This window comes from Pithys albifrons, chromosome 24 (genome assembly GCF_047495875.1).
Source record: "Pithys albifrons albifrons isolate INPA30051 chromosome 24, PitAlb_v1, whole genome shotgun sequence".
NCBI classification, from domain to species: Eukaryota; Metazoa; Chordata; class Aves; order Passeriformes; family Thamnophilidae; genus Pithys; species Pithys albifrons.
The window spans coordinates 5253356-5270679 of record NC_092481.1 but is presented as its reverse complement, the minus strand read 5'-3'; the positions used below and the strand labels follow the sequence as shown (position 1 = coordinate 5270679).

Below are 17324 nucleotides of genomic sequence, written 5' to 3'. Positions count from 1 at the left end.
GCTACAAAATCCTTCCTGTAACTCTGGATCTGAGCTACAGTGGGGCCATCAAACCGTTACACAGCCGCAGCTCCAGCAGTTTAATGGAAGAGACTGTTAGGACAATTAGCCCTTAATGCCTGGCCGCTGAAATCCGTGCTTTTCCAGGGTTTTGCATTCCTGGATTCGGGTTTTGTGGATGCGGGCGGGGTGCCCACAGCGCTCCCTGGCGGCGCCAGCGTGTCCCACCATTGTCCTGCTCATCCAGAGCTCCAGCTCCGGGACTGTGCTGTGGGATGCACCTTTGGGAGCTCAGAACTGTAGAGCAGCAAGCCCTGTGCTCCAGGGCTGCCCTTCTCCTCTTGAGCTGTACCAATTTATTTAACTCATCTGGCAAAGAAGTGGGGTTTCATCTTGATTATCAGAATTTCAAAGTACAACAGAGGGTGGGGCACAAGAGGAACATTTAGGATCTGTTCCAATAACAGGAGCATGACATGCATAAAAAATACTTTTGTGGATGAGGTATAACATTGGCCTTGAGCTGTAAATGGCTGGAAGTCTGAGATCTGTCACTTTTTCTAAAGCTGGACAGCACCATGTTCATCCCAGAAAAATGGAGAGCAACGTGTGCTTATTAATTTCTCTGAAATGATCCTGAAGTCAAATATTTGACAGTATCACAGGTACAAGTTCCACTGCGGTGTATTTGTGGCAAAGTGTAATACCTCAGTCAGATAAGGGTAAACCAAAGAAATTACTTTTGGAATCTTGGAAATTAGTTTTTCAAGTTCTTTTTTTATGAGGCTTCAAATACAAAATTGGAGAAATAAACTATAAATATAAACTAATATAAAAATTAATATAAAAATAAACTAATCTAAAAACAAACTGACATAAAATCCAACTAATATAAAAATATTTGTGTGATTTTTTTTTTCTCTTTTCTGTCAGTTCTAGGTCTCGTTCAAGATCATACTCTCCATCTCATAACAGGGAAAGGAACCATCCCAGGGTCTATCAGAACCGGGATTTCAGGGGCCATAACCGAGGGTACCGGAGGCCGTACTATTTCCGTGGCCGCAATCGAGGGTTCTACCCCTGGGGCCAGTACAACCGAGGAGGGTACGGCAACTACAGGTCCAACTGGCAGAACTACCGCCAGGCCTACAGCCCTCGCCGGGGCAGGTCGCGCTCCCGCTCGCCCAAGAGGAGGTCTCCGTCCCCACGGTCCAGGAGCCATTCCAGAAATTCCGACAAGTCATCTTCCGATCGGTCAAGGAGGTCTTCCTCTTCCCGCTCTTCCTCCAACCACAGCCGGGTTGAGTCTTCCAAGCGTAAATCTGGGAAGGAGAAGAAATCCTCCTCCAAGGATGCGCGGGCGTCCCAGGCCACGGGGGAGAACCAAGGAGACGAGTCCAAGGAGCAGCCCTTCTCGGGAGCAGGGGCTCAGGACACCAAGGCATCGGAGGGATCTAAACCATGGCAGGATGTGAGCGGTTACGGCACCGGCTCGGCGTCGCGCGGCTCCGTGTCGGAGCTGAGCCCGCGGGAGCGCAGCCCTGCCCTCAAGAGCCCGCTGCAGTCGGTCGTGGTGCGGCGCCGCTCGCCCCGGCCCAGCCCCGTGCAGAAGCCGAGCCCGCCACGCTCCAGCCCGTCCCCCATGGGCTCTGCCGCCCAGAGCGGCTCCAGCTCCTTCCAGGGGGGCTCCCACCAGAGCCCCTTCGAGCACAGCTCGGCAGGATTGAGCCCCACCAGGAAGAGCCCGGTGTGCAAAAGCCCCACGCCGGTCAGTTCTCTGTACGGGGCTGCTCCGAAGGAGGAAGGCACAGCTCCCGGGGGAGGAGCGTTCTCCAAGAGGCAAGTGATGTGTTTTGTGGTGCTGGGTTGCTTTTTGTGTTGTTTTTGAAGAGCCAGATGCACGTGTGGGTGTTCTCTGAGCAGGGAGAGGGGTCTGGGACAGGCTTCAGCTGGGGGGCCTGGTCCTGTCTAAGTTACAGAGAGAAATACAGACCAAGCCCTGAGTGGTAGGAATTTGGAATTGCTTTTCCAACTCGCATAGTTCTAGAGATTATATATGTTCCCTGCAAAAGTATTCATAGCCCATGAATACTTGAAGATGTGCCTAAGGAGATTTTCTGGCAGCTGAAAGCTGCATTTCCCAAGTTATTTATGTGTCAGTAAAAGGCATTTTTGGTGTTGCATTCTGGAATTGCCTTAGATACTATAAAGTAGAAGAAATTAATGAAATCCTACTGCATGTCCTGCTGCAAACAGCCCGAGGCAGGTGCAGCTGCAATGCTTGTGCCTGTGTATGTGGGTAGGATGGGAAACTGAAGCACCAAGATTGTCCCTAAAATGAAGACTTCCTTCCATGCAGAAGGCATCTGCTTCCATGATTCTCTTGGGTAGCCCACTGCAGAGTGTGCCTGAAGGTGATGTTTTGTTTTAAAAGATGTGGCACAATTCACAAATGATTTCAGATCTTTATTATTTTTAAGGTTGTCTTGATCTGATTCAATATCAAGGATGTCTGAAATTTATAAAGAAAAGGGGAAGAAAAACCCTGTGACTGTTGTTTGGCCTTTCCAGAGCACTAGGCTGAAATCCATGGGCTTTCCTGCTGTTCCTCAAAGCCAGGGTTTGCTTTGTAATGCCTTAAAACTGTTCTGATATAAACCACCTGAATTGTTCTCACCAGAAGTGTTTTATCTCTCCAGCAGCATATTCTCCTCTGTTAACCTGTTTGCTTTTATTTGTATTTGCAGTCTGTCATGAAATATTTAGCTTACCTATGAAACTTGCATCCCAAATTTGAAGTAGCTTTTGAGGCTTTTATTTCCAGTGTGTTGTTTAAAGCAGAACAGCCCAGTTTGAAAGGTTTGATGTGTTGTTCTTCTGAACCAGGTTTGTAAGTAAATAAACGGAGTGGGTAAGATGTTCCTCTTTTCCTTCCAATGCATCTGTGGGTCAGCTGGGTTTGGTTTGTTCTTGAGCCTCATTTCATCCGTCCTGCATATCCATTTCCTTGTACTTTTGCTGAATTTAGTGAGAACTAAAGTCTAAATCCAGGCTGAGTTTGACATTTTAAATATTTTAGGGCCTAGAGGCAGCTTTCTGTACATTAATAGCTTAGTGTTCTCTGAAGTTTGACTCTTTGAACTGCCTTACTGACCTCATTGATCTCTAATAAAAAAACTCCTGTAATGTTTTATAACCAGGTACCTGGAAGAGCAGAAGGCTGAGAATGGCAAAGACAAAGACCAGAAAGTAACAAATGTTGAGAAAGAAAAAAGTAAAGAGAAAGGGAATTTCTCTGAGTTGGGATCAACAGATGGAAAGGCAAAATCTGATTCGTATGGATCCAAAGGTGACTCGGAGAAGGGATACCGTGGCAGCCAGTCACCCAAGCGCTACAAGTTCCGGGATGACTTTGACAAGATTAAGGTGCCAGAGTTCCACAAGGAAGGTCATTATGGCAAAGAGGAAACAGATGAGCAGGACAAGAAAGACAAGGCAAAAGGCCGGAAAGATTCGGAATTTGATGATGAGCCCAAATTTATGTCTAAAGTTGTCGCGACTTCGAGTAAAAATCAAGAGGAGGATCGGTCAGGAAAATGGGAAGGTGTGGTGTTCCTGCCACCTGGGAAGGAGAAGCAAAGGAAACCTGATGAAATGGAGGAGGAAAGCTATTCTGAAAGATCCAAAAAGGAAGAGAGAGCAGGATCCAAGAGAGCTGAACCTGGTCACAGGGGGTTTGTTCCCGAAAAGAATTTTAGAGTGACCACTTACAAATCAAGCCAGGAAAAAAGCTCTTCCCCCCCTCCAAGGAAGGCTTCTGAGGTGAAGGAAAAGCCAGGCACCAAAGTGGAGGGGCTGACTCCTGGCAAATCCTCCTTTTCCATTACCCGTGAGGCTCAGGTCAACATTCGAATGGATTCCTTCGATGAGGATCTTGCACGGTAAGGATCTGCTGGCGTTTGAGCAGTCTCAGTAGTGGTGTTTTTTCCTGTTTCTCTTCCTGAGATTCCCCATGTGCTTGCCAAGTGTGAGGAAGGCTGAGCAATATTGCATCACAGTTTGTGGGCTTGGGAGCTAGAGATTAACTTTTTCCTAACTTTTTCTGTGACTGGATGTAAGATTAGTTCAGATTGTCAATGCTTCTGCATCCAGTTCTGTGCCGCCCTGGGCTGTGGGAAGAGTCCCAGGTTGAGGCAAGTACTCAGTGGCTTCTGGCTGTGAGAAGCTGAGTTGTGCAGTGAAGTTACTGTGCTGCTTAAATCCACTTGATTCTCTCCAGTGTGTTTCACTGCTCTCATCTCCTTGCAGCATTACAGAGTAACAGTGACCTGAATTATCACAGTAAACTGGATCAGTGTGTTTTGGGATGTTCAGGAAGCTCCTGGCTCACACTGTTGAGTGTTCTCAGCTGCCTTCCTAATACTACATAAAACACTAGGCAGCTTCCAGCTCCTCCTGCAGCATCAATCACCTTAAACTGCTCCCCTTCACCTGTTCTTCTATTCTTTATTCCTTCACCTTCCCTGGAGATTTTTAAACTGAGCTTGGCCGTGGCACTGAGTGCCCTGATCTGGTAAAGGGACTGGAGTTGGATCAAGGGTTGGACTTGCTGATCTCAGAGGTATTTTCCAACTCAATCAAGTCTATGATTCTTGTGCTCTTCTCTTTCCAGTCCCAGTGGCATTTTGGCTCAAGAGCGCAAGCTCTGCCGGGACCTTGTGCACAGCAACAAGAAAGAGCAGGAATTCCGTTCCATTTTCCATCATATCCAGTCGGCTCAGTCGCAGCGAAGCCCTTCTGAACTGTTTGCTCAGCACATTGTGACCATAGTCCATCATGTAAGAGGTGGGTCAGGAGTCCGTGTGTGCTCAGGGGAAGGTTCACTCCTCCCTTGTCCAAATAATTGGGGTTTGTGCACTCTGGTTGATGCTCAGAGTTGTTTTCCAGCAGATATTCCAGGGATGAAACCAACAGCCTGATCACGATCATCTTTATTTACATAAATACCTTTCTGCACAGGCAGAAGGTGTTCTTGTTTTTACCTGAGAAATACTCAGAGTCTGTGACTTAGAATTGTGTGTTTTGCTGAATTGGTGACTCAGTGGAAGAAATTTCACTGAAACACTAAAGATTGAAACTGGAATTTGTCAGCAGCATTAGAGCTCATCCCACGGTGCTTCACTGTCCTGCATCTGGGATGGGCTTTGTCTTTTTGCAAAACTGGCACTAACATTTTGGCACTGTTTCCTCAACAGAGCATCACTTTGGGTCCTCAGCAATGACACTGAATGAACGCTTTACCAAATATCTAAAGAAAGGAATGGAACAAGATGCAGCTAAAAACAAGAAGAGCCCTGAAATCCACAGGTTGGTGCCATTAGACGCTGTCTTAACATTGCAGAGGTATTTCAGATCTCATTTTCTCAAACTCTGGAATAATTTCAGAATAATTCGAGTGCATAAGTAGCTTCAGCCAAAAAAAATAATGGAAAAATATGGGGAGTTTTAAGTGCCTTTGGAAATACTGGTATGCTTTAAATGGCATTTGATTAAAAACTTAGATACTTGTTACAAGCAAGGTAATACCTGTGTTTTCTTTGCTTTTAGGAGGATAGATATATCTCCCAGTACTTTTAGAAAACATGGATTCTCTCAAGAGGAATCGAAAAGCTCCAGAGATCCTGGCTTCAAGGTGAACTGTTACTCTGATTAGTTTAATTCAACAAAATGAGTGCATTGGGCATGAACTTAACAGTGATGTTTTTGTTTAAATTACTCTCTACTTAAGTTTGTGTTTTTCTTTTAAGGATGGGCATAATTCTAAAAATGAACTACAAAGGGTTAATTTTTATTAAAAATGTATCAACAACCTTTGTGAAGTGGTTAGACTATGGTAAATGACCCCAAAGTCAATTGAGGTGAGCTTGAGAAAAATGAGAGGATTTTTGGAACAAGTGCCCATGATGAGAGAAGAGACTTTTTGTGATATTTTTCTGCTTGTAAGTATGATTAACTCCATTGTTACGTGCAATATTGCCAACCATGTTTTCAAAGACATGCATGTCAAAAAGAGGAAAGTAAAACTAAATGCTGAGCTAAAGCAGATACACTATTAAGCAGATGATAAATTTTATTCTAACAACTTACTGTACCATTTCTGTTGATTGCTGTTACTTTAACATTCAGCACTTGTCTTAGATCCAGAGCATTTGGAATTGAGTGTTTTAGCTTTGCTGAGTAGATGAATGTTAAGCCATTGCACTCACTGTAAACAGTCATAAAAAAGGCTTAACGTAAAATGTTTGAGATTTTAACCTTTGTTTATTCACCTTCATACATATTTACATTGAAGAGATTTTAACCAGTCCTGCTGAAACCTTACTTGTTTCATATTTGTTTTCGATTTTTTCCAAACACACTTGTGGCTTGACATGGACGATGGTGAGATGGATTTGATGAGCCTGAACTCTGAGCATCAGCTTGGCAGAGTGTGTTATAAACGTGGTTTCCAAACAGCTCGCCAGCCTTCCGTGAAACAGACGTGCCCTCCCAAACCCAAATAGGTGTTTGCTGTGCCACATAAGGGAGCTGCTGCCGATTTTGTCACTTATCTGTCATCCATCGTGTTGGGAGCAGTTTTATTCTCAGAGTAGAAATTAAAGCTCTTTGCCTGGGGAAAGTAGAAGAGCAAAATACCAAAACAAAATGCCTGCTCTCACTCCTGCGTTATTTGATATATTTATTTAAACAAAAAAGTGGTTAGAAACTCATGTAAGTAAAAAATTTAACAGCTAGAGAATTACTAATCCTTTTGTATTTAATTGAAGACGATTAATGTGATGTATGTTGCATATCAAGTCGTACAGTTCCCAGGATGAGTGTTGTGTAAATGCAGTAGCAATGGCTGAGGCTGGATGTTGTTACCAACATGGTTTAAGGCTTCCCACAGCCCTCCTGCTGCTTGTCAGAATCACAGCCACTTGTGGGCAGGCAGCAGAATCTCACCCAGGTACCACAGGGCTCAGAGGAGACACAGGGAACACAACTGCTCATTTCCCAAAGAAACTCCCAATCCGTTCCTGAAGCACCAATTTAAATACAGCTCAGAGCAAGCATTGCCAGGTGGTTTTTGTGTTTGTTTTTAATTAGCAATGTAAATTTATTTTTAATTTTTCCTGCAGCTGGTGGGGTTTTGCTCTGTGAAACACCAGCTTGCTTTAAGCAGACTTGACAGGGCTGTGTGGAGAAACACCCAGTGTGTCTGATGGGGACATGGTGACACCTGTCACACAGTGCCCTCCAGCCCAGGGGAAGGAGCTGTAGGTGATGTCTGCACTGAATCAACCTCCCTGACACGTAGTAAAGCTTCCCTCTCCATGGGGTGTTGGTCTTCTCCCAGACCCCTTGGATGCTGCATTTCCATGGCCTCCATCTCTTGCCCTTAGGATCAGTAATTACAATTTTGGGTATTTCCAAGCAGCAAACAGCTTTTACTTCTCATGAAGTGCCACTTCCAGGGCTGGGGTCCACGGGCTGTTGGTCAGCTCTGCCACGCTGTAGTGGTGATGCATAACCAGCTGGATGGGATTCCCAGGTTGTTCCCATCTCTTCCTGGCTGTGGTGTGCAATAAATGTCAGCTTCCATGTCTCTCCCTCCCCTTTTCCATGCTGTTTATTCTGATACTGTTTAAAGAGGAGATTAAAAAGCAGTGATCTTAAGTGTAGGAACTGAATTCTGAGAAATGAAAACTTATTTTAATAGTGCATTGTTTTGCATCTTAAAATGGAATGTTGATTAGAGTTCAGTTAAACTCCTGTTCTCCAGAAGTCTGTGCAGTCAGTAGCAAAGTAAATGGTGCTGAGCTGGGGCACTGCAGACCTTGTGTTCACCTCTCCCCTCTCCCCTGCCTTTGTAGGCCGAAGGGAAATATAAGGACGACCCTGTTGATCTGCGCCTTGATATTGAACGCCGTAAAAAACATAAGGAAAGAGATCTTAAACGGGATAAATCCAGGGAGTCGGTGGACTCGAGAGATTCAAGTCACTCAAGGGAAAGATCAACTGAGAAAACGGAGAAAAGTCACAAAGGCTCAAAGAAAAAGTATGTAGGAAACCCAGTAGCCATTTCCTTCTGCCTCTCGTGTCTCTGCTGCTCAGGTTGGAGACGACATCGTGTACACACAGTTGTACACAGGTGACATAACTGCTCCAGAGGCTTGAGTTACCCCTCTGCGTGTCTTCTCGATACCATTTTATCTGTCTGAAACACTAAATAATTGTAAAAGGTAAATGGGAAGGCTCCATGTGTCAGGATGGGTGAGTCACTTTTGCTTCTTGTTCTCATTGTGTCAGAACAGCCACGTAGAAATGACTTGGCTTTGATGCTAATTTAATAATTCTCTATTAGCCTAATTTTCCATTTGCCTAAAACTCCAGGATGCATGCTTAGCTGGGAGCAGATGGTGTGAACACCTCAGGAAAGGAGCAACAAGTTCCTTCTGGAGAGCTCTTGGGCTCTGTGTTAGAGCCTGAGCTTTTACTGTGGCATTGATAAGGGAGTGATAACGCAGGGGGTTCTGTATTGGTTGGGCCACAGCTGATTTCCTGACCCCTGTTGGTGTCCCCCTCCCTGCATTTCCCATCACTGAAACAGGAAACACCGACGGGTGCGTGAGAGATCCAGATCCAGTTCGTCGTCCTCGTGGTCCTCTCACTCAGTCAAAGCAGAGGAGTATCCCGAGGAGACTGAGGAGAGGGAGGAGAGCTCCACAGGCTTCGACAAGTCCCGGCTTGGGACTAAGGAATTCACTGGTCCAAACGAGAGAGGAAGAGCCAGAGGGACCTTTGTAAGTGTTCTCCACCCCCTGCCCCGAGGGTTGATTCCCAAAGTGAGCAGGAAGTGGCCCTTGTGTGTTGCTCCTTCAGTTAAACTGCCCTGGAGGAGAACCCCCCAGGGAACGTCTGGATATGGATGATGAGCCCCCAGTGGGATCACTCCAGGTCCAGGGCACAAACCAGGCTGCTGGGGATGTGCTGTGGGCAGTGAACTCCAGATTGGAGCAGCAGGACCAGGCCTGGGAGGTTCTGTGTGTTAGTGATGGCTGAGCACATGAAGTGCCTCAGTCCTTGGGGTGTGACCACCCCAGTGACTGACGTGGGCACGGCCACGCTGGTGTTTGCAGCCACTGTGCCTCAGGTACAGAGGGGTTTCACCTGCTGGTTGTGTCTGCCAGGTGCTTTCTGGGATTCTCTGAAAATGCCTCTGTTTGATCTTCAGCAGCTTTACAGGAACTGAAATATGCTGTGTGTTCAGATGAACCTCTTGCTTTAATGATAGTGTAAAGATGGTTTGGATGTCAGAGAAGGGATGTTGGATCTCCTGGAAGCCCTGGAAGGTGGCTGGGGTTGGAGGGCACTGCCTCTGAAACCTTACTGGTTTTGTGCTGTGTGTTGCTGTTGCAGCAGTTCAGAGCTCGAGGGAGAGGATGGGGCAGAGGCAACTTTTCAGGCAACAACAACAGCAACAGTGGTGGCAACAACGACTTCCAGAAGCGGAGCAGAGAGGAGGATTGGGATCCTGAGTACACACCTAAGAGCAAGAAGTACTACTTGGTACGTACCTGGTGCTGAAACATCTGTGTGGAAACATCTGTGTGCTCCAGGTGTGTCTGGTCTCAGATGCTTCAGAGGTGAAAGCACCAGCTGTCACTCACCCACCAGGGAAGGCTTCGGGTGACACTTGACAGGAAGCTGCTGGCTCTGCTCAAAGAGAGCTTGTTCCTGCTGCTTGTAGAGCGGATGGCACTAAGTGGCTCCCACAGGGCAGTGGGGGGCAGGTGTCAGGGTGGTGTCAGCCTCTCACCCGCTGTCCTTGGCTTCCCCTGCAGCACGACGACCGCGAGGGCGAGGCCGCGGACAAGTGGGTGAACCGTGGCCGTGGTCGTGGCGCGTTCCCCCGGGGCAGGGGCCGCTTCATGTTCCGCAAGTCCAGCACCAGCCCTAAGTGGGCTCACGACAAGTTCAGCGGGGAGGAAGGGGAGATCGAGGACGACGAAAGCGGGACGGAAAACCGGGAGGAAAAGGACAACCTGCAGACGACGGCCGAGTAGCCGCAGGGTCCGCGCGGTTCCGGGAGCCCCGGCGGGAGGGGAGGGGTCAGGCTGGTGCTGGGGTACCAGGGGGATCCCCACGGGCTGAGCAGAGGCCTGGAGAGGAGCTCAGAAACGATCCCACCGTTAGCGAACCGCGTTGCCAGAGCTCAGCCTCCCCAAGCACGGACTGGGACTGATCCATCAGTTATGCTCGGATCCAATCGTGGAGTTTCTCTTCCCAAAGACTTCCCTTCTGGACTGGATGTGGTCAAGCGCTGGGTGAGATCCCAGATTTTCCCTTCTCTGTGACCTTACGGATGGTCGGTTATTTTTTTGGTAACAGGCTTTGAGGACGATGTGGTTTCAGTTTGTGCCCACCTGACCCCACCAGTCCTGACATTTGTTTGTCTTTTATAATTTGACCCAGTGATGGTCGGGGTTCACTCACCCGCTCAAATTTTCCTCCCCTATTGTGTATTCACTTTTCTAAATTCATACTCTGCTTCTTTTAGGCCTTTACGTACGTAGCAACATCAGTTCAAAGAGAATTTTGGAAACTATTTTTGGTTCTTATAAATAAGAAAACAATGAAGCATGTGAGTAAACATCTTAAGTGTTCACTTGTTGGGACCAAACTGCTATGACTTTTTTTTTAAATTTTTTTTTAATGTAACAGTTGAGTTTAGGGCCTTTTAAAAATTATTGTTTTCCTTTTATGTTGGAAGTTAACAAAATTAGCATGGTTTAAATGAGAAAAAAAAATTACACCCTACTTCTGGCCACTGTTTGTGTTCACTGTTAGGCCTGGTGTGTGCTGGACCCCAAACTGCTTGTAGCATTTGTGTCTCCTCCCTTCAGCTGGTTGTGACCTCAGTGCCCTTTCCAAGACAGTTTTCTAAGGAACTTCCGAATTCTACTTGGGGAAAAATATAAACGGAGATGAGAATTTTTCAATATTTTTTATTAATCTTTTTATAAAACCAAAAGGCAGATCCCTCCTGAGCTGATTGAGGACAGCCCTTAGGATGTGTTTCTTTTTATTTTCTGCTGTAAAAAAAATATTCTGGAGCAGTTTGCAGGTGGTTCCCGGCCGGTTTTGAGCCTGGGCAGGGAGGCACAGCCGTGCCCGCTCTCCCCCTGTCCCCCTCCCCAGGATTGCTGTGCTGTTCCCCACACACCAGCTAGAGTTTGGTTTGTTTTGACTTGAACAGTTCCTGTTTAGCAAAGCCCCGAAGTTTGTTTATGCAAATAAAATACAATAAAATAAGTAGTAGGTGTAACTCTGCTTGGTTTGTGTCCTGAGTCACCAGAGAAGGCTGAAAGACTCGAGTGCTGGAACTTCAGGGGACTGGGGGACAAGATGGTCCTGGAGGAGATGTTGGAGGGAGATCTTGCCCAGTGGCAGAGCAGCTTTCCAGCTTCTGTGGGGTAACTGTGTTGGCCAAGAGCTGTTGGGACAGAGTTAACGGCTGGTGCTTCCCCTCCTGCTTGACCCTGAGCCTGCCTGAGGAAAGGGCTGCCTGGTGTTCCCAGCTCCTTACCCTGAGTGGTCACAGCAGTGAAACCTCCATTCCACTGCCCTTCTCTTCCTGGGGCTGATCCCCAGCCCTTCCCTGCTCCATGTTCACTGTTGCTGGGTCGGATGGGTTTGGCCAAAAGGAGTATCTGCTGCCTCCTGGTCCAGGTCCTGGTGTGTCCCACCAGGATGGTGTGGCAGCTCTGCAGCCTGGGGAGAGGTGGATCAGGCAGCTGGGGAGCCAGCTGGGCTGTGGGACAGGGGGAGCCCTGTGGGGCACAGGGATGTGGTGTGGACCAGCACCGAGGTTCTCTCTGCTTTGACTTCCTTCTGAGCACGGAGCTGGTTTCCTCCAGCATCACGTGCATGATATGGGGCCGGGGAGCCCTGGCACAGCACGGCACAGCTCGACCTCGTGGGCAACCCTGCACAGGCAGGTAGGAGGGAGCAGGAGGGCAGGTGGGAGGGAGCAGCTGTGGGTCTGGGGGTCCTGCATGTGGGAACCATCCCAACAGCAGCACCTGTGTGTGGCAGAGCTGCTCAAGGGCTGGGCTGTGCCCTGGGATCCAGGGGAGCTGCCAATGAGGGGCAGGGGCTGGTGGGATGCTGGGCATCTCCTGCCACCATCAGCCATGTGCTGCTGGGAGTGAAGGAGCCCCAGGGCCTCCAGAGCAGCCCCCTGTGCCCCTGTGGGTGGGCATCATCCACTACAGCCCTCAAGGTGCAGCTGTTACCTTTTGGGTGGGTGCTATCAGCTCCATTTTCGGTGCCTGCAAGGCCTTCACAGCAAGGGATGTGCTGGTGGAAACAGAGTCCAGGCAGCACTGGGGCTGCTGGCCCACCATGGGGACAGTATGGCCCAACAGAGGCACAGGGTGCCCCGCCAGCAGCCAGGGGAGCCCAGCAAGGGAACAGAGTGGTCCATAGGCTCATGTCCATGGCCTGATGCCCTGGTGTGACCCCGGGGCTGGGTGGTGCAGGGATGCTGCTGTGCTGGAGCCGGTGTGGGATGACATCCTGCCTGTGCTGCGGGGCTGGCGCTCGGGGTTGGTTCGTGGCCGCCTGCTCTGCCGCGCACAGAGGAAGCGCCAACCGCAGCAGGGCTGGTGCAGGGATGGGTGTGGGGCTGGGAGAGGGTCCTTCCCTAGTGCCCGATGAGCCTCTTTGCTCCCTGGCAGCTGGAACCACAGCAGAGGACTAGGAGGACGAGGACAGCGAGCTCCTGGGTGAGTCCTGCGCTGGGGGAAAAGAAAAGCACAGGGATGTGCCTGGGACAGGTCCCCCATGCTGGGGCAGGAAGAGCTTCCTGCCCTGCTCTGGCCTGGCCCCAGCCCTGCTCCTGCCTCCTCTCCACAGAGCTCCCGGCACTGGCGAGGATGGAGGCGGCCAAGCTGCCACTCACCAAGAGGATGGCTCCTGCTCCCCCTGTCCCTGCCAAGGCCAAACCAGTCCCCGTGCTGGCCACCAAGTAAGACATGTGGCCATGCTGGGGTGTCGGGCCACCATGCACCAGGACTGTGCCCATGGCCATGCCTGGGCCCTGGAGCAGGATTGGCATCTCCCTGGCTGTGCCATGTCACATCTCTGCTGTCCCCAGGCCCGGTGACCCCCAGCCCAGCGCCACAGCTGATACAGAATGGGGCAGAACTGGTGACCCAGGTAGGGTGCAGGGGCCACACTGGGGGCTGCAGGATGGCCAGGCCTTGCCCAGTGCTGGGTGCCAATTCCTGCTCTCTGTTTTGGCAGATGCTGATGGCTTCAATGTGGTGTCAGTCACCACAGCCAGACTGAGCCACCCCACAGCCACACGGCCACGGGTACCCGGCCAGCGGCCACCCAGCCTTGTCCTGGGGAGCACAGGGGGTCCCTCTTGGACAGAGCAGCCCCGGGGGCTGCTCCATGCTGGGCTCTGTGTGCCCATCCCCAGCGTACGGCAGGCGCCTGCCCCGCCATGGGGCGCGGAGGGACCAGAGGGGCCAGAGGGGCGGTTGCTGGCCCTGGAGGACCTGAAGGCCGAGGTCCGGACCCTGCACATCCTCGTGGACCTGATGCGGGTCCAGCACCTGTGAGTGGGGACGGGGCTGTTGGGGGGTCCCCGGTGGCTCCCAGCTGTTCCCTGCTGGGTCCGGAGCCTGCTGAGCCATCCCTGTGGGTTCCAGGCGGGACCTGCAGGACCTGCGACTGGAGCTGTGCCAGGAGCGGACCCAGCGCCAGGCACTGCAGGTGAGTCCCTGGCAGGGGCTGCCCCATCCTGAGGTGCCCTGTGCCCCCCAACACCCACAGTGTCTCCCCACAGGCAGAGATCGAGCGTATGAGAAAGGGGCTGCCCTGTTAGAGCAGTGGGGGCTGCGGTGCCCACCTGGGACAGCTGGGTAGCACTTTGTGGCCTGTGTTCCCCAGTCCTGCTGCCCCCCAGCCCAGATCTGCATACATTGGGCACAAATGCCCACCCTGTGCCCAGGCACTGCTCCCTGTGGCACAACAGCCCTTGAGTATATAGAAATTGTTTTAAATAAACTGTTTTGGGTATGGATCTCTGCGTGGGGGCTGCTCAGGATGCTGCTGTGGGCTGCCACATCCCTGGGGGGCTGGGCTGGTCTTCCATGGCACAGGGGGTCCCACCATGGCACAGAGGATCCAGCCATGGCACTGAGGGTCCTGTCAGTGCCCGCAGCAGGGCTGGAACAGGGCCTCCTCCTCTTCCTCCTCCTCCTCCAGCCCCCGCATAGTTTCCCAGGCCAGCCCCAGTCCCAGCCCCTGCACATCCTGGCCTCCAGCCACTGGAGAACATCTGGAAAACATCTGGACCCTGCTGGCTCTGGCGGCGGGGAGGGGGAACCAGCCTGGGAAGAAGCTATTTTTATAAAGCTGCTGGGGAGGGGGCAGTGGGGCCCCTGCACTCCGGGGGGCTGTGCTGGGGCTGGGAGCCGGGCAGGATGCGGCTCAGCCTGGTGGGAGCAGCTGCATCCCTGGGGAGCAGCAGCCGCCCCAGAGTCCAGCGGGAACATCCGCCCTGGCCCCGCTGGGAGGGCGCTGGGTCACAGCGGGCGGTGCCGGAAAGGACCCGGCTAAATTTAGTGGGGCTGAAGAAGGAATTGTCCTGGGGAGGGGCTGTGGCTGTCCCGGTGTCCAGAGCCCCTCAGACCGCAGGACCCCACCACACTGTGCTACAGCTCGTGTATAACAGCACCATCTTTCTGGGGCTGGACCCCATGGCTCACACAGATGCAAAGAGGGGCCGTGCCCCATGGGGTGACCCCTCTGCCAATCCTGGCTGAGATGGGCCAGCAAGGTGAGCTCTGTCCATGTCCCTGTCCCCAAGTGTCCTGGGGCTGCTTGGCTGGTGCCAGCTGTCGTACCAATGGCTCAAAGTGCATCATGTCCCACAGTAGTGAAAGTCCAGCCCTGGTCGTGCCCATGGCACCAGGGTCCGGTTATCTGTGGTCAGTCCAGGGCAGCTTTGCCAGAGCAGCCCCTGTGCGTCCTCCTGGTCCCTCCTGGCACGGTGTGGGATCAGCTCCCAGGAGACCAGGCACTGTGCCAAGGGCTCAGTAGTAGTGGACGCGGCCCAGGGTGCCAATGGTGCCGGAGCCCAGGATGTCGGGCTGCCCGTTGCGCCAGATCTCGCGGATGATGCGCTCGCGCTCCTCGAGCCGCTGTGCCCGCTCCAGTTCCTCGGCTGATGCAAACACATTCACGGCCAGAGCCCCGTCCCCAGGGCTGTGGCTCTCCAGCGGGATCTCCGTCACTGGCAGCAGCGACTCGGACACTGCGCGGTCCACTGTGTCCTCCTCTTCATCCTCATCCTCATCGTCCTCATCCTCGTCCTCGCTGGGATGGGCCGGGGGGCGCGGGGGGGACTGGCAGGACAAGCGCAGCACCAGCAGGCACAGGGTGAGCACCAGCCCGAAGCACACGCCCAGCACGAAGTAGAGCCCGAAGCTCTCGGGGTTGGCTGCGGGAGAGCAGAGGGGTGAGGGACTGGCCTGTGCTGCCAAGGCCCACAGTGGCCCTGGGGTGGCCTTGGGGTCCCCCAGACACCTCCTGGGGTCCTCTGCCCGTCCTCGCTCACCTCGGATATGGGCGTACGCGGCCATGCTGTTACTGAGCAGCTCCATGTCCCTCCTGGGACTCTCCATCCTGTGCCCAGCGATTTTAGCAGCTCTAGGGATGGCACATGTTCCACATCTGCGGGACACGGGGGCTGAGCAAGGCCCTACAAGGGGGATGGGAACCCCCCTCAAGTGCCCCTGTCCCTTTCAAGGCTGTGCCTGGGTGTGCCCAGGGATTTCTTGCTGAGCAGGGGCTGGTGCCTGGGCTGGAACCCACAGATGCTGAACTGGAGCTGTCCCACTCAGATCACCCTCCAGCCTTCCTGAGAGACCAGAGCGGATACAGCTCCTCCTGGACACGGCATCAGGCAGATCTGTGGCACTGGGCCAGGCTTTCTATGCCATGCTCTGGCCACGGGATGGGTCATGGGGCAGAGTGGGATCCCAACACACAACTGGCTGTGCCAGCCACTCACAGGAGCTGGAACTGCCTGTGGTCATGTGCACACACGTGTGACACACACACACACCCACACACACACACACACACACACACACACACACACACACACACACCCACCCACCCCCACACCCACACCCACACCCACCCACACACACACACACACACACACCCCCTCAGGGCAGTGTCCCCATCCTTGTCCCTCCATGGCTCTGGCTCAGCTCCAGCCTTGGCCTGTTGCCGAGGGGCCCTGCAGTGCAGGGACAAGGACGGGCACAGTGCAAAGGCCACCAGGACAGCAGGAAGGATGGGCAGTAGGACAGCGGGAAGGATGGGAGGCAGAACAGCGGGCAGGGCATGGAGAGGGCGGGAGGCTATTTGGCCCTGGCAGGGGACGAACTCGTTTCCCAGAAACGGCTCCAGGGAGAGAGGAATGAGGAAAAAAATGCAGAAAATGTGACACATCAGCAGAACCATCACGGACAGTCCTGGGCTGTGGGGCTGCAGCACATCCTGGAGCTGGGCAGCCCCTCCAGTGGGACCCCCAAAACAAGGCCAACAAGGTCCCCAGCAGGGGTGGGTGCTCTCCCTGTGGAGCAGCTGCACCACAATCCCTGTCCCACCAAGGGGCTGCTGTGGGGCTGGAGGAGCACAGCCCTGCCATGGGGCCCCAGGGCCGCCCAGAGCCCTGCTGGTGGCAGGGCCGCCCAGAGCCCTGCTGGTGGCAGGGTGCTGATGTGGTGTGGGCACTGCAGGGCTGATGCAGGGACTCGGGGTCCCCAAGCGTCCCCAGGCATTCAGCTCTGTGTCCCCCAGCGCTGTGTCTGCGAGTGCCACACTCTGTGCCCCTGGACTGCCAGCCCCACATCCCCAACTGCTGCATCCCCACACCGAGCTCTCTATTCCCAGTCACCCAACCCCGCAGGCTCAGACCCTGCAGCCTGCCCTGCTCCCGTGTCCCCCAAAACCTCGAGCAGGGACCGGGCAGAGCCACGACACCCACTGTGCCCTCGGAGCTGGGTAGCCGCGGGTCCCTCGGGGTGCCCTGAGCCCACGCGGTGCCCGGCGCTGGTACTCACCGGGGTGGGAAGGCGGTGGCGGCAGAGCCGCTGCACTTTGGCTGGAGCGAGGGAAGAGAGAAAAAGGTCTGTTTAGCATTAACGCTGCAGCAACAGGAAATAGTTTGGAGGCGGCTGGCGGTCAGC

The 17324-nt window shown here is 52.6% G+C and overlaps 3 protein-coding genes across 5 annotated transcripts in view; 2 read left to right on the top strand and 1 right to left on the bottom strand.

Annotated features, from left to right (window-relative positions):
* Window positions 1-11371, top strand: part of THRAP3 (thyroid hormone receptor associated protein 3) — a 26579-nt gene extending 15208 nt beyond the window's left edge. For 2 of the 3 annotated variants that reach the window (XM_071576956.1, XM_071576957.1), the window contains exons 5-13: window positions 934-1839; window positions 3201-3941; window positions 4673-4845; window positions 5256-5367; window positions 5608-5692; window positions 7917-8101; window positions 8654-8846; window positions 9463-9612; window positions 9888-11371. In XM_071576956.1, coding sequence (XP_071433057.1) covers window positions 934-1839; window positions 3201-3941; window positions 4673-4845; window positions 5256-5367; window positions 5608-5692; window positions 7917-8101; window positions 8654-8846; window positions 9463-9612; window positions 9888-10109 — 2767 coding nt within the window. In that variant the 3' untranslated portion in view covers window positions 10110-11371. The remainder of the gene's footprint in view (window positions 1-933; window positions 1840-3200; window positions 3942-4672; window positions 4846-5255; window positions 5368-5607; window positions 5693-7916; window positions 8102-8653; window positions 8847-9462; window positions 9613-9887) is intronic. The other variant, XM_071576958.1, reaches the window with a different exon arrangement.
* On the bottom strand, window positions 11037-17324 carry EVA1B (eva-1 homolog B). The gene is given in 4 exon segments (XM_071576961.1): window positions 11037-15562; window positions 15680-15760; window positions 15763-15795; window positions 17199-17324. Coding segments are annotated over 4 exon segments (600 nt in total). The 5' UTR covers window positions 17278-17324; the 3' UTR covers window positions 11037-15155.
* Window positions 12720-14107, top strand: LOC139682528 (SH3 domain-containing kinase-binding protein 1-like). The gene is made up of 5 exons (XM_071576960.1): window positions 12720-13075; window positions 13205-13266; window positions 13354-13672; window positions 13767-13830; window positions 13904-14107. The coding sequence occupies exons 1-5, from the start codon at window positions 12762-12764 to the stop codon at window positions 13940-13942; spliced, it is 798 nt and encodes a 265-aa protein (XP_071433061.1). The 5' UTR covers window positions 12720-12761; the 3' UTR covers window positions 13943-14107.